The sequence below is a fragment of the Monocercomonoides exilis genome (assembly GCF_001643675.1).
Source record: "Monocercomonoides exilis strain PA203 chromosome Unknown scaffold44-821271, whole genome shotgun sequence".
NCBI lineage: Eukaryota > Preaxostyla > Oxymonadida > Polymastigidae > Monocercomonoides > Monocercomonoides exilis.
Genome location: NW_027150589.1, coordinates 532912 through 548234, shown reverse-complemented (window position 1 = coordinate 548234; position 15323 = coordinate 532912). Strand labels below are relative to the sequence as shown.

General features: G+C 36.9%; 3 protein-coding genes across 3 annotated transcripts; 2 read left to right on the top strand and 1 right to left on the bottom strand.

The window, feature by feature from the left end:
• Window positions 1-668: 668 nt before the first annotated feature.
• MONOS_4708 (DNA-(apurinic or apyrimidinic site) lyase, AP endonuclease 1) lies at window positions 669-3362 on the bottom strand. Its single transcript, XM_067874804.1, has 5 exons — window positions 3323-3362; window positions 2058-3251; window positions 1040-1856; window positions 879-979; window positions 669-746 (listed from the first exon to the last, which is right to left on the bottom strand). Exons 2-3 carry the CDS (start codon window positions 3246-3248, stop codon window positions 1242-1244), a joined length of 1806 nt encoding a protein of 601 aa, XP_067721962.1. The 5' UTR covers window positions 3249-3251; window positions 3323-3362; the 3' UTR covers window positions 669-746; window positions 879-979; window positions 1040-1241.
• A 130-nt stretch (window positions 3363-3492) lies between these two features.
• MONOS_16838 (Vacuolar protein sorting 2 (Vps2)) lies at window positions 3493-4773 on the top strand. Its single transcript, XM_067869706.1, has 5 exons — window positions 3493-3683; window positions 3736-3840; window positions 3936-4127; window positions 4190-4258; window positions 4325-4773. Exons 1-5 carry the CDS (start codon window positions 3513-3515, stop codon window positions 4418-4420), a joined length of 633 nt encoding a protein of 210 aa, XP_067721961.1. The 5' UTR covers window positions 3493-3512; the 3' UTR covers window positions 4421-4773.
• A 595-nt stretch (window positions 4774-5368) lies between these two features.
• MONOS_4707 (putative MIF4G domain) lies at window positions 5369-15175 on the top strand (the record flags this gene model as incomplete). Its single annotated transcript, XM_067874803.1, has 3 exons — window positions 5369-9684; window positions 9904-12347; window positions 12506-15175. The coding sequence occupies 3 exons, from the start codon at window positions 5369-5371 to the stop codon at window positions 14980-14982; spliced, it is 9237 nt and encodes a 3078-aa protein (XP_067721960.1). The 3' UTR covers window positions 14983-15175.
• Window positions 15176-15323: the final 148 nt, after the last annotated feature.

Below are 15323 nucleotides of genomic sequence, written 5' to 3'. Positions count from 1 at the left end.
CTCCAGATTAAAACGAACTTGCTTATTTATTATTTTGATTTTTATCTGAAAAGAATTGTCTTAATGTTATTTAATAAATGTGATAATATTATTATTCATCAAAATTTTCTAACATTAAATGCATTTTATTCTTTTTTTCATATTCAATAATTATTCTTTATTATTTGACATAAAATTTTTGAAAATAAAAGTTGCATGAAACCGCAATCAGTTTCATTCAAATGACGTTTTCTTTTTTGAAAAAGTGGCTGATCCTTTTTGAAATCAGACTTTCGTTCGAGTTTTGACCAAAATTTTAATCTCAATGGGATTTAGAAAAAATTAAATTTCTGTCAAATATCATCATGTGCTGCATGCATTAAACGTAGAAGTTCATTTTTTCAAAATTCCATTGGGATTGAAATTTTGATCAAAACTCGAACTGAAGAATGATTTCAAAAAGGATCTGCCAAGTGAAAAAAGAACACTTTCATGTGATGAATAATCTGTGTTATCGTTTTTGCAAAAGATATTCTTATCATTTAATGAAGTGATTTTATTCCTCAAAAAAGATCTTTTTGTATGTTTATTTGAATGCTTTATTCATCAAGCCCATTTTTGATAACTTCAAAACCAACTTTTTTCATTCATTTTGATTGAAAAACATGAATCAAAAAGGATCACTGAAATTTTATAAGATTATTTTGTCTATTGAACTTCACATTTATTTGTTGAATTGAAAAACAATATGACTGTGGAAAATACAACTATCCTCAGTTCATGAAAAAAGCAATATATATATCAACAATATTTCATGTTGATTCAAGGATAAAAAATTTTCAAAATAACATCAATCAAAAGAATATTCAATATAATAAAAAACAATCATTATAACATACAAAGATATTTTCATTTGTTTCATAAATATTCAGAGTTCTTGTTTTTCATCATTCAATATTTTAACAATGTGAGATATTTGTTTTGTGTTTAATATTTGATTCTATCAGAAAAGCACATAATTTTTCTAAACGAATGAGTTTAATGCGTATCAAATACATACAGCAATCACAGGAAATGCAATATATTTCACAAAGCTTACACGAATATCAAATCCAGAAATATATTTGAGTTTAACAAAGTGATTTTCATAAACAGATGAAATTATTTAACTTGTAAAAATAAAATTGAAAAGTGTAATGAGAAAAAATAAAGAGATATGAAAGTACTCAAGATATGAAACACAATACTTCATAAAAATGTAATTATTTCTTTGGTTTCGATTTTGCTGGAGACTTTTTAGATGGTTTTGGTGCTGCTGCAGCAACAGGCTTTGAACTTACTGATGATCTTGTTCGCATTTTCTTGTTTCTATCATCTTCACTACCGAACTCTTCAACATTAATTTCTTCATGCTTTGCTTCTTCATGCACTTCAGGAGCTTTCTCCTTTTTTTCAGGCTCTTTCTTTTCTTTGCTTGCAGTTTTTCTTTCCTTTTTCTTCTCTTTTTCGATCTTTTCGACTTCTTTTGTATCTTTTTTCGTGGAAGCTTTCTTTTTCTTAACTTCTTTAATATCTTCTTCCTCAGCTTCTTTCTCCATTTCTTCTTCTTTCTCTTCTTCTTCCTCCTTTACTTTTTTCTCCTTTCTCCCTTTCTTCCCTTTCTTCTCTTTAACTTCTTTCTTCTCTTCCTTTTCTTCTTCCTTTTCTTCTTCCTTTTCCATCTTTTCATTCTCAGATTCTTCATTGCTGTCATTTTCCTCTTTCTCTCCAGTCTCCATCATTTCAACACTTCGAAGAATGTCATTTGTCATCTCCTGCGTCTCAATGATAAGTGGGATGTCGTTGAAAAGATCACTGTTCATAACATATCTGAATGGCTGGTAATAAACAAGCAATAACAATTACCAAAGTTAAACAATTCAATCACAAAAATAAAATAAAAAAAAAATTACAAATAAAAAGCAAAAATAAAAGAAAAAAGAATAATTGAATATATATTCAAAATAGCTCAGGAGTTTGCATTTCATAAAATGTTAACACATACACAAATTTAAGGTTATTGAACAAATTATTCATACCTCTTCTCCCATTGCACCCTTTCCTGGGATGTCGTGATGATCAATACCAGAACCGAAGCTCCCCTGCGAGTCATTCAAATGACACGCCTTCAAATATTTCAGCCCCACAATCCGGTTGAACTGGCGCATAACCTTAGCAAACCCCTTTCTTGTGCGAATGTCGTGACCAGCAGCGAAAAGATGGCACGTATCCAAGCACACACCAACTCTTTCCTTATCTTCTACTCCTTCGATAATCTCCGCCAAATCCTCAAAACTCGCTCCAATGCTGCCTGTCTTTCCCTGATGCGCAGTGTTTTCAATAATAACCATAACATCTCCGGTTTCCTTGACTTTGTGGGTTGCATTGATCGCTTGGCTGATGCGTTTTATTCCGGTTGCTCTGGATATCTCGTTCTTTGTTGAGCCTGGATGAATATTCACCATCTTCAAGCCAAGCTTGTTTGCAATTGTCATTTCGCTTATTAGGACATTTTTTGATTTCTCCCAATGATCTTGATTTGCAGTAGCATAATTACACAAATAGCTGCCGTGTGGTAGAACTAATAATGGATTCATATCCCGCCTTTTCATTTCTTTCTGGAATTCTTCATATTCACTATCTTTCACAGTCCTTGCGTTCCACGAACGACAGCTACGAAGGAAAATAGCCATTGATCTTCCAATCAATTTTTTGATTGGTTTGTCAAAGCTTCCTTCAGTTTCTTGATGAAAACCAAGAAACTTTCGACTCCCAGGATGTACTGGCTGGTGTGTTTCTTCTCCAGACAAATCTTCAGATTGCTGTGTTGAAGAACTTGCACTGGCAGATCCTGGCTCATCGTTGTCTTCACCTTTTTTCTTAAGTTCTTTGGGATGCTTGCTTGATTTCTGAGGTGATGTTGGCGATGACGGTTGTTTTATAACAGATGCATGCATTGCAGTTATGGCATCAGATGCAGCTTTGCGCTGAGGTCGTTTCACATCTTGAACAACTTTAACAACTTTAATATCATCTACATCATCACTTGTTCCTGATTCATCATTATCAGAAACAATTTTTCTTTTTGATTCTTTTTTCGCAGTATCGACATTTGATTTTTTTGTGTTTGATTTCTGTGATCTTCCTCTCTTCTTTGGTACTAAATCATCATTTATTTTTGATGATAAATCTTGATCATCACTCACTGTCTGCTTTTTTTGCTCGCTCATCGACTAAAAGACATTTAGTGAAAAAGATAACATAAAAGAAATTGAAATAATTTTTAAATACACTTGAAACAAACGAAAATAAGTTATGTAAATAATAATTCAAATACTTGATTTGGGTATAATGGTGTGAATCTGCATTATGTATCATTTCTTTCATTTTTTTAAAGATAAACATTTTGTATATATCTTTTATTGAAATTAATAATGTTTCACAAAAATGTTCCTTTATGAATATCTATGGAACAGATCAATAAATCATTCAACATGGGTATTTTTGGAGATTCAAAACCAGCAAACACAAAGGATCAAATTAGACAAAATAAAAGAATAATAGAAAAAGCTATAAGAGAAATAGATAGAGAAAGAACCAGGCTTCAGCAGGAAGAACAAAGACATGGTGCAGAGTTGAAAAAGGCTGCAAAAGAAGGGCACAGCGTTTGTAGATATTTGTGTCACAATTACACATCACCTTTTATTAAATACGTAGGGAGCGTGCAAAATTATTGCGAAAAATATTCTTCGAACAAGAGCTGCAACTCAGCGAATGTATACAATGAGAACAAATCTAAATGCATTATCACTTCGAATTCAAGTTTGATATTTAAGCTTCTTTTCTCTTTTTCTCTGAAGAAAAAATTTTTTGAACTTATTTTTATTAATTAATTAATTAATTAATTTTTTTTTTAGACCGCTTCAAGTCAAGAGGCCATGATAACATGTATGAAGGGAGTTACGAAAATCATGACCCAAATGAACAAAAAAATAAGTGCGCCAGAAATGTCCAAAATTATGATGGAATTTCAAAAGCAAAGCGAAACGATGGATATGAAAATGGAAACGATGGAAGATGCAATGGACGATGCTTTTGAAGAAGATGATGTTTGATAATTTTATTGAAATTTTTTTTTCAAAATAAACCTTTACGATTTAAAAATATATAGGAAGAAGAAGAATCAGAAAAACTTATTCAAAGTGTTTTGGATGAATTTAGCATAACTATCGGATCTGATGTATGATTTTTGATGTTGTTGGATACATTATTGATGTAATATTTTTTGTTTTATTACTTTGAAAAGATGAAAACTCCATCTGGTTCCATTGCATCATCTTCCGCAACACCAGCAAGCGATGCAGATTTACAGGCAAGGATTGATGCTCTCAGGAGAAGTTAAATTCATTTCATATCAATTGAGATTATTCATTGTAGTTTTTTTAAGCTTTATATGTTTTTTTTTTTTGATGCAATTTCCATTAGCAATTTGCAAATTTCAAAAAATAAATTTTATTTTTTCGTTTTGTGTTTGTGGATTATTTTTTTATCTTTTGTCTCGTTTGGATAATAACTTATTAACCTTAACAACAAGCACATATTTTTAGAAACAAAGAAAAATATTACTCTTCATATTGGATTAGATAAAGTTATTTTTGACGCTGCACAAATTTTGGTATGAAAATGTTTGCGCCCATAGTTTAGAGAAAACAATAAACACTTCGATTAAGAAAATATATTATCAGAAGTTAATTATTATATTTCATATTGATTTCATAAGATTTCAAAGAGAGATTAAAAACAAGAAAAAGGAGACCCTTTATGTTATGTCTTATATTACTGAACAATCTCCTTCCATTCAATCTCAGGGATTGTTCCAACAAAAACAGCTTGATTTTAATCGTATAGAAGATAGAGTTGTGTAACATAGAGATTTTTGAATCTTTTATCGTTTTTCATTGAATTATCATATTTTTATTTTTATTTTACCTTTTTCTTGTAGGCGCAAACAATTTGCGAAAAAGCAAATCCTTCACAGCAATCGATTTTCCGTGACGTTAACGATATTATCCCTTACATTCCCAGATCGAAGAGGAATCATTCTGACGGATCAAGCAGTACAGCTGAGGAACATGCATCACCTGCACCAATATCCACCATTTCAGTTGAGTCCTCTGAGCAACCTAAATTATTTGCACAATCAGATGCAGAAGGTTTTCGTTCTACAGCCACAAGACCTCAACAACAATCTGTTTTTGCTCAATGCACATCACATCCAATTGAATCATTCATTCCAAGGGATAAACGTCAGAAACAATTGCACAGTGAAGGAAGTCACGAATTTGCACAAATGCAATCGCAAACAAATTTCGATTCATCCTCTTATTCTTCTTCGTTGCCAACATCACAACGCACTCAACTATCAAATCAAGCTACGTTACTCTCCCAGGCACAACCATCGAATACCCCGAATATATCCTCTGAGAATACGATGAACATATATATGTCGCAGTCACAACAAAACCAAGGAACATTTCATTCACAGCAAACACATCATTATCCAGACACATCAACTGAAAGCTTTAGCACAAACAGCTATTCTGATTTATCTGGAAGGCAGGTTACTGATCATTACATACAACCTTCTTTTACAGCCCCATCACAGTTTTTACAAGCAAAATTTCAGGGCGACCATTCATCAATGCCAAAGCAATATTTACCATCTTCATTGCCTTCAGTTCAAGTTCCATTTGAACAAACAAATTCATATGGCCAAGAGGCCTTTCAGCAAACCGTGACTCGTCCAGGATTGAACGAGCGTTCACTTCCTCTGCCTTCTTCAAGAGGCAAATCTTATCCTTTTGCTAATGCATCTTCTACAGTGCCACAGCCAACGCCTATCTTGAACACAAGCACGTCCTCAAATGCCATTGACCGATATTCTTCTATGGCCTCTGCCTCTCCTTCACAGCCTTCATTGACGCTGTCTGCTCGCTATACCCCTTCCAATTCAGCAGCTCGCTATCCTCCTTCTTCTCCTGTTGTGCTTGCACCTTCTATCCAAAAGCAGTACAACCCATTGCCAGCCACACCGCCATCGTCATCTGCCTCTACAACTCCTACTCTTTCTCCATCCTCAGCCTCAGCCACAACATTGCCATCTGCGCCCAGCCAAATAGCACATGGAAGTGGAGTGCATCAATCAGCATATGAATATCGTGATCTGCCATACACACATCCACCACAATCCAATACAAATCGGACTAATTATAACAGTTCACCAACATCTGCCTCTCCATCTTATTCCACTCAGCCTACACAGTCTATGCAACCCATCCAATCAATGCCATCTCCATCTGCTCATTCATCTTCTGCACCTGCCCCAATACCCACAGCCAGACCTTCTGCACCTTTCTCTTCATATTCTTATTCTTCATTGCCAGCCAACAGCACTCAAACATTAACAACAACAACAACAACAACATCATCATCACCAACGTCTTCTTCTTCTTCAATCAGCCCATCCAATCCATCCAATCCATCTAATCCATCATGTCCAGCTGATGTTCCTCCATCTTCTTCATCTGCACCTTCACAGAAATCTGGTTATGATACCTTCATTCATCAGAGGGGGAACATTAACAGCCAAAACAATACTTCACTAACTCTGCCTCAGATGCCTCGCCAGCCTAATTCATCTGCTTTATTCCCTTCTTCTTCTTCTTCTTCTTCTTCTATTTCTCCTTCTTCCTCTCCTTCTTCTTTCCCTTTTGGACATATGAATCAATCTTCTAACTCCACTCAGCGCAATCAAATTCAGAGCAATACAAATACTTTCATTAATTCAATCTCTTCCTCTTCTTCTTCATCATCTTCTCCTTCTTCCTCCTCTTCTTCTATCTCTTCCTCATACAATCCAACTCTTTCTCCCAACAAAACATCATATTCTTCCTTCTCCTCTTCTTTGACTTCAAACCCTTCCTCTCCAACAACACAGCCAGATGCATCCAAATACACTCATTCTGGCTTTGTCTTTTCTCCCTCTGCTCCTTCTTCTCCCTCCTCCTCCTCGTCTTCTCCTTCTTCTTCTTCTCCTTCTACGCCTCCTTCTCTCACTCACTATTATACCCCTCCTCCTCCTCCTTCTTCTTCTGCCTCTAATAATACTTCTTCTAATACTCCTATCAATAATCCCTCTGTTTATACACCTTCTCCTTCTCTTTCTTCTCCTTCATCTTCTTCATCTTCTATTTCTCCTTCTTCCTCTTCCTCATCTCTTCCCTCGCATATTCAACCTCCATCATCAAATAAATATTCTGTCTTTGGAAGAATGCTATCAATGCAACAAGAACACCCAACAGGCACATCAAAGGCTATTTCTGCACAAAATGCTACAATAATAACAGCAACATCATCTTCTCAATCACCTTCTTCTTCTTCTTCTATTTCTTCTTCAATTGCTTCTTCTTCTACTCCTTCTTCTTCTGCATTTACTTATTCTCCTTCATCTTCATCATCCAAAAGAACAACAACAACAACAACAACAACATCATCATCATACCCATCATCCAAACAGCAGAATAGCAATTCGTCAACAAATAACATCCATCCAAATGCAATGAATTCAACAGTTACATCAACTTCATCAAATGCTCCAATGGATTCATCAAAACCTTCTCTTTCTCACTCAAATTCAACAAACACCAGAAACAATCAGAGTAGCTATTCATCATCAACAATTGCATCATCATCATCATCACAGACTGTATATACTCCTCATTCTTCATCCAATCAATCAAAGACACCAATAAATACACCTTCTTCTTCTTCTTCTTCTTCACCTTCTTCTTCATCATCTTCAATTAATTCATCTTCATATGTCCCATCTGTTGATCCTCAACCTCTTCTCTCTTCTGCTCCTTCCACACATTATTATTCAAGTACAGCTCAATCACGTGTGAATACAATAACATCATCATCATCATCTTCTTCTTCTTCTTCATCCTCCTCTTCATCTTCTACTCCATCAAAAGAACCTCTTCATCCATCTTCTCCATCTCCTGATTCCAAATCTCGCTATCACAACAACAGAAGTAATAATACCAGTACTAATGTCATTAATACTAATACAAATACTAATATTAATGCTAATTCTTCCTTGTCTATTCAAAGATCATCACAGCCATTGCTTGGCCCTCCTCCTCCACAGAATGAACTTCCTATTTCTGTCACTCTCTCTTTATCTATTGGTGGAGCTGGCACAAATGTGAGTGAAGGGAAGAGAGAGGGAAGAATATTGAGCTATTCATCATCTCCATCTTCTTCTTCTTCTTTATCTTCTTCTCTTTCTTCTTCTTCTTCTTCTCTATTAAAAGATGAAAAAAGCAAAGATATAAGCTCATCTAAGCCATTGAGATATGAAGGCATAAGATATCCATCATATTCTGAGGGTGTGAAAGCACAAGGCCCATTGCTATCGAATATTCCTAGTAATATTCCTATTGGTGGATCTATTCAGTTAAGAGAGAGAGAGAGAGAGAGAGAGAAAGAGAAGGAGAAAGAAGAAGAAGAAAGTGATTCATTAGATGAAGATGAGTATATATTTGGGAAAGATGACAGCTATTCATCTCGTTCTCGCTCAAATAACAAGACTTCTTCTTCTTCTTCTTCCTCTTCTTCCTCCTCTTCTCATGTGATTAACACACCCATCCGTTCGTATTCTTTTCCTTCAAAAACATCTTCTCCCAGTCTTCCTCCTCTCTTATCATCACAGAATATTCCATTATCTTCTTCTTCCTCTTCCTCCTCCTCCTCCTCTTCTTCCTCCTTATCCTCATCATCATCATCATCATCATCATCTTCTTCTTCTATTTCTTTGAGTATTCCTTCCAAACAGACAGACAATCGTACTCAAATGGAAGCACTTCTTCCTCTCCCCACTCCTCTTCGCCCTCTCAACCCTTCTTCTAATTCTCCTTCTCATTCTTCTCCTTCATCATCATCATCATCATCATCATCATCTTCCTCTTCTTCTCCTCAATCTCCTGCTCAATCCTATCTTCTTTCCTCTTATCCAACTCATTCTCCTTCCTCTTCTTCTTCATTATCATCTTCCTCCTCTTCCTCTTCTCTTTCTTCTTCTTCCTCTTCCTCCTCAACCTCTTCCTCTTCTTCATCTCTTTCTCATTCATCCATTCTCCCTCTTCGTCAGCCATCTCCCATCAGAGACAGTCTTCTCCCTACTCCTCTCACTCCATTGGCTCAGCTTCCTCTTCTGAATGCTGATGGACAGAGACAGAAGATTAACAATGGAAGAATTAGAACATCTTCTTCTTCTTCTATTTCTTCTTCTTCTTCTTCTTCTTCTCTCTCTCAAAATGAAGATGCTATTTCATCATCATCTTCTTCTTCCTCTCCCTCTTCTCCTTCTGCTCTTCATATCTCTTCTAATAACACTCAACCTCTTCTATCCAACGTATATACACCTTCTATCTCTCCTTCTATTCAGCCAGTTATCTCTAATACTCCTTCATCATCATCTTCCTCCTTCTCTTCTTCTCCATCTTCTTCTCCTTCCTCCTCCTCCTCCTCCTCCTCCTCCTCTTCTTCTTCCTCTTCTTCTTCCTCTTCCTCTTCTTCTCCTTCATCAACTTCATCTAATAGCTCGTATATTCTGAAGAAAGAGACACAGAATCCACTCTTATCCTCTCCTATTCAAATGAATGCTGTTCACATTCATTCCTCTCTCTCTCAGGGGCATAATAATAATAATAATAATAATACTTCTAATACACCAAGTATATCTAATGGAGGATTTCAAAGAAATAACATGAATAATAATAATAATATTAATAATAATACCATAAATGTTTCCTCTCCTAAAAGTCAAGCATTATTGTCATCTGCTCCTTTGCTTTCACCATCTTCATCTCAAAAGAGTTATTCATCATCATCTTCTTCATTCTCTTCTTCCTTTTCTTCTTCTTCTTCCTCCTCCTCTTCTTCTCTATCTTCTCCATCATCATCATCATCTTCATTCAAAAGAGATATCAATAAATCAACAGAGATGAGGGAGAGTGTTGCAGAGAAGAGAACAATGTCTCCTCTTCTGCCATCAATTGCTGCTGCATTCCCTCCCATTCCATTGGCTCCTATGAATGGAATTAATGTGTCTTCTTCTTCTTCATCTATATCATCATCATCTTTATTATCTTCTTCTTCCTCTTCTTATTCATCATTAAATGCTAGTCAGATGAATAGTATGAAGACTGATATATCTTCTATGAATGCTCCATTGATGGAGAGAGTGATAGAGAATGATAATAACATTAATAATAATGAAGACAATAAAGACAATGAATATATTAATGAAAAGGATGAGAAAGAAGAGAAAGAAGAGAAAGAAGAGAAAGAAGAGAAAGAAGAACAAGAACCAGAAGAAGAACAAGATGAAGAAAACAAAAAAGAAGAGAAAGAAGAAGAAGAAAGCAAAGAGAAAGAAGAAGGAAAAGAGGAGGAGGAAGAAGAAGCAGACAAACAAACAGAAGGAAGAATAGAATCAACAACAGATATGAGAGAAACAGAAAAGAAAAAAGATAAAGAAAAAGAGAAAGAAGAAGTTAAAATAGAAGTAAAAACAGAAAAAGAAAGGGAAAACTTTAAAGAAGAGAAAGAAGAGAAAGAAGATAAGCAAAAAGAAGAAAGCAAAGAAGATAAAGTGGAAGAGCATAAGAAAGATGTTGTGAATGAAGAAGATGAATCAAAGGCAGAAAATGAAGAAAAAGAAGATGAAGAGAAAGAAGAAGAAGAAGAAGAAGGAGAAAAAGAAAAAGAAGAAGAAGAAGAAGAAGAAGAGGAGGAGGAAGAAGATGAAGATGAAGGAGAAGACGAGGAAGAAAATGAGGATGAAGAGGAGGAAGAATATGATGATGAATACGAAGAAGAGGATGAAGACGAAAACGAAGAAGAAAATGAAATCGAAGAAGAAGCAGAAGAGGAAGAGGAAGAAGATGAAGGCGAAGAAGATGAGGAGGAGGAGGAAGAAGAAGAAGAAGAAGAAGAGAACAATGAAGACAAATCCAAATCTTCACTCCATTCAAGCACAGCATCAGAGAAGGATGCAGAAGAAGACAAGAAAGAAGACGAAGAAAATGAAGAAGAAGGATTAGAAGATTGGGAAATAGATTTAGTTGACTTGAATGTGCCTAAACAGGAAGAGCAGAACACAACAGCAAAGACAGAAGAGAAGAAGAAAGACAAGAAAGAAGCGAAAACCAAGCAAAATGAGTCAAAAGAAGATAAAACAGAAGCAAATGGAGGAATAGAAAAAGGAGAAAAAGAAAAAGAAAAAGAAAAAGGAGAAAGAGGAGGAGGGAAGAAGTTGAGCTACAAAGCGATGTCGAAGATGCTGAAGAAGAACTCACTTGCCATGAGACTGCATGTGGCTGACCAGAATTATGGCTATTCTGCTTCTGATGTCTCATACAACATGCATTTGACTGACTTGTTCTTCAGCAGCCTCCATGCAAGATTCAATCAGAACAAGGGTGTGGGGGATACGAAGGGAGGGAGTGGAGGAGATGGTTCTGGTTCTTCTGCTTCTGCTTCTGCTTCATCTGTTTCTTCATCAGCTTCTGCTTCTTCATCTTCTGCTTCTTCATCTTCTGCCTCATCTGATGCTAATGCAAGTTCTGCATCAAGTTCAAAAACTTCTTCTTCTACCACCACTACTTCCACTGCAATTACTAATGATAACAACAATAGCAGCAACAATGATAATAATAATAATAATAATAATAATAATAATACTTCTTTGTCAGATACAGAACAATCATCATCATCATCATCATCATCATCATCACCATCTCCCTCATTCATGTACAGTCGAGATGAAATGCTCTTCATTCTCTATGAGACCTGTCTGAAGGAGGCAGAGTCCGAAAAGCAGAACGCCTTAAAATCCAACCGAATAGCCCAGCATCTGTGCAACTGCCCTCTCAGCTATGCCCACTCATTCCCTGAGCCCATCTGCACGCAATTAGAGGCACAAACAGAGGAAGGACAAAAGCAAGTGATGCTGTTGCCATCGGGTGTGAATGCTTCGAATGCCCTGCTGCCTTCGTATAAGAATCAGCTGTATGGAAAGGGAGGGTCTATGATTTCGATGATGCCATCGACGACGATGATGGGGAAGATGAAGGAGAATGGGAGAGTGTTTGAAGGAGAAGGGAAGAGGCTGAAGCTGCTGACGAAGGAGAACCAGAATGAAGAGAGCGGAAGAAAGAGGAAGTTGGAGCAGATGGAAGGGAAGGACTATGGAAGGAAAAGAGGTATGCATTGAAACAATGAAGTTTTTAGACATTTATTGGGGAATGTAGATTGAATGAATAAAAGTTTTTTTTTCCCCCTGCTTATTCTTCTAAATTTGTTGATTAATTCTGTTTATTTCTGTTTTTATCATATTCTCTTCTATTATTTCCAACCACAGACTCCAGCAATGCTCTTCTCCCTCGAGGCAGCCACGATCGGGGGGAGCGAGGCAACAGTAAGAGAGTGAGTGTGCTGCAGAAGAGAGGGAATGGAGCATCAGGCAGAGAAGGAAGAGAAGGAAGAGAAGGAAGGCAGAGAGGAAGCAAATGCTACAGGCCGAAACAGGAGCTGCCGAATAGAACAGACAATGCATGGAAGCCGAAGATGGCTGCGAAGAAGGAGAAGATGAAGCAGGAGAGGGAGGAAAGAGAGAGATTGAGGATGCTGTTGGAGAAGCAGAGGAGGAGTGGAAGAGATGAAGGTGCAGAGGAGGATGAGAAGAAAGCAGAAGAGGAAGAAGCATTGATGAAAGAATTGAAGAGATTGGAGGAAGAGAAGAGGAGAAGAGAAGAAATGGAAGAAAACGAGGCAATTGTTGGGAAATGCCTAGCTATTCTGAACAAAGTGTCTCCATCAACATTAGATGAAATGGTGCTTTTACTTGTTCCTCTAATAAAGAATGAGTATATCTTATCTTCTCTTCTGGACAACATTTTCGACAAGGCCACGATGGAAGCGAAGTATGTGGGGATGTATGGAGAGCTGTGCTATGCACTCTCCAGCATCCCAATTGCAGGGATAGGGCAGAAAGAGGAGGAAGAGCTGACAAAATCGAGATTTCGGAGGCTGCTGCTGACGAGGTGTCAGAGAGAGTTTGAGAGGATGAAGAGGACGCTGAACAAGAAAGGGGAGAAGAAAGGAGGGAGGAAGATGAAGGCTATCCATTACATGGATCCAAATGAAGAAGATAGAGCAGAAAGAGAAGAGGAGGAGGAAGAAGAGGAAGAGGAAGAGGAAGAAGAGGAGGAGGAGGAGGAAGATGAAGAAGAAGGGAAGAAGAAGAAAGAAGAAGAGAAAGAGAAAGAGAGGCCAGCAGATAGTGTGTATGCGATGGATGAGGAAGAGGCAGCGATGCTCCAAAGACTTCGATTCAAAGGAGTGATGGGGTTTGTAGGGGAGTTATTCTGCCACAATCTGTTGCATGTGGATGTTGTTAGACGATGCTGTGACCAGCTGTTGAACGAAGTGAGCAAGCTGGTGATTGGAAGAGGGAAAGAGAAGGAGAATGAAGAAAATGCTTCATCATCATCATCTTCTTCTTCCCCAGAGCCAATCAAAGCAGATGATCCAATCCTGGGCAACATCGAAGCCTTCGTGTCGTTGATGAGCAGAGTCGGGAAGAAGATAGATGTTGGAGTGAATGTGCAGTATGTGAACAAGATAGAGAAGCAGGTGAGTGACATGGTGAAGGCGAACACACTTCCGAAGAGACACAAGTTTATGCTGATGGACTTTATGGACTTGAGAGCAAGCAACTGGGGAGAGGAGGATGAGATGAATGCGATGGAAGAGGACGAAGACGAAGAGGTGTATGAAGATGAATGGCAGGTGGAGAGTAAAAGAGGATATGGATCTCATACTTATACTCCTTCGCCTTCGCCTTCTCCTTCGCCTTCTGCTTCTGCTTCTCCATTTGTTTATTCTTCATCTTCTTCATCATCTTTATCATCATCATCATCTTCTTCTTCTCTTTCCACTTCTTATTCACCTGCTCCATCTATTTCTCCATCATCTGCAACTAATCCATCTTCATCTTCATCTTCTTCATCTTCTTCAACTAATTTCTATTCCTCTATTTCATCTTCTCCTTCTCCCTCTCCTTCTCCTTCTCCTTCTCCTCTTTCTCAACTTCATTCAACATACACTCCAAGTACTTCCTCTTCCTCTTCTTTATCTTCTTCCTCTTCTTCCACTCACATAACTACCATTCTTGCTCCTCCTTCTTCACATGCTACACATGGTTCTCTATTAGGTCTGCCATCTTCTTCTCCTTCTCCTTCTCCATCTCCATCTCCATCTTCTTCCTCCTCTTCTTCATCTACCTCTTCATCTACTCTATATGTGCCTTCTACAATGTCTTCTTCCTCTTCTTCCTCTTCTATTTCTCCATCAAGGCAATCTTCTGCTAAATCATCACAAAACACATATATTCCATCTTCTTCTTCTTCTTCTAACATTTCATCATCATCTTCTTCTTTACTAACACTTTCTTCTTATTCTCCCTCCTCCTCCTCCTCCTCCTCCTCCTCCTCCTCCTCTTCTTCTTCTTCTATTGCAACTCCTCCATATTCATACAGAACTCCTTCTTCTTCTCCTGCTCCCCTTCTTTCATCATCTCCATCTAATTCATCATCATCAACATCTTCTTCTTCTTCTTCACTTCAAACACATTATAGATCAACATATCCTTCTTCTTCTTCTTCTTCTTCTTCTCCTTCTCCTCCTCAAAGTCTCACTCCATTTGAGACAAAATACATCCCTTCCTCATCAAATAATTCATCATCATCATCTTCTTCTTCTTCCTCTTCCTCTTCTTCTGTCTATTCTTCATATTCTCATTCATCCAATTCTTTGCCCCACAATTCAAAGCAGTGAATTTCAATACTCATTTGGCTGTTTTTGTGCTGATAGGCATTGGCAATGTTAAGTTTTTCTATTCTTCTTATTTTAATTATGTTTCTTTTTCTTTTTTATTTGAATAACTCAATTTATTCCACTTCAAAATAACAAAGCTTAGGCATAAAAGAATACTGTTAGAAAATTCAGAAACAGAATATCTGAAACATTTTCTCATTGCAAATACAATTATCAGTTTCTTAATAAACCTGCGAGAAGATGTTTTTGATAAGAGAAACGAATGATTCAGATTGGATAATATCATTTTCTCTGCAAAATAAATTCAAATAATCCTTTTGTTCATTTGGTCTATTTGAGTT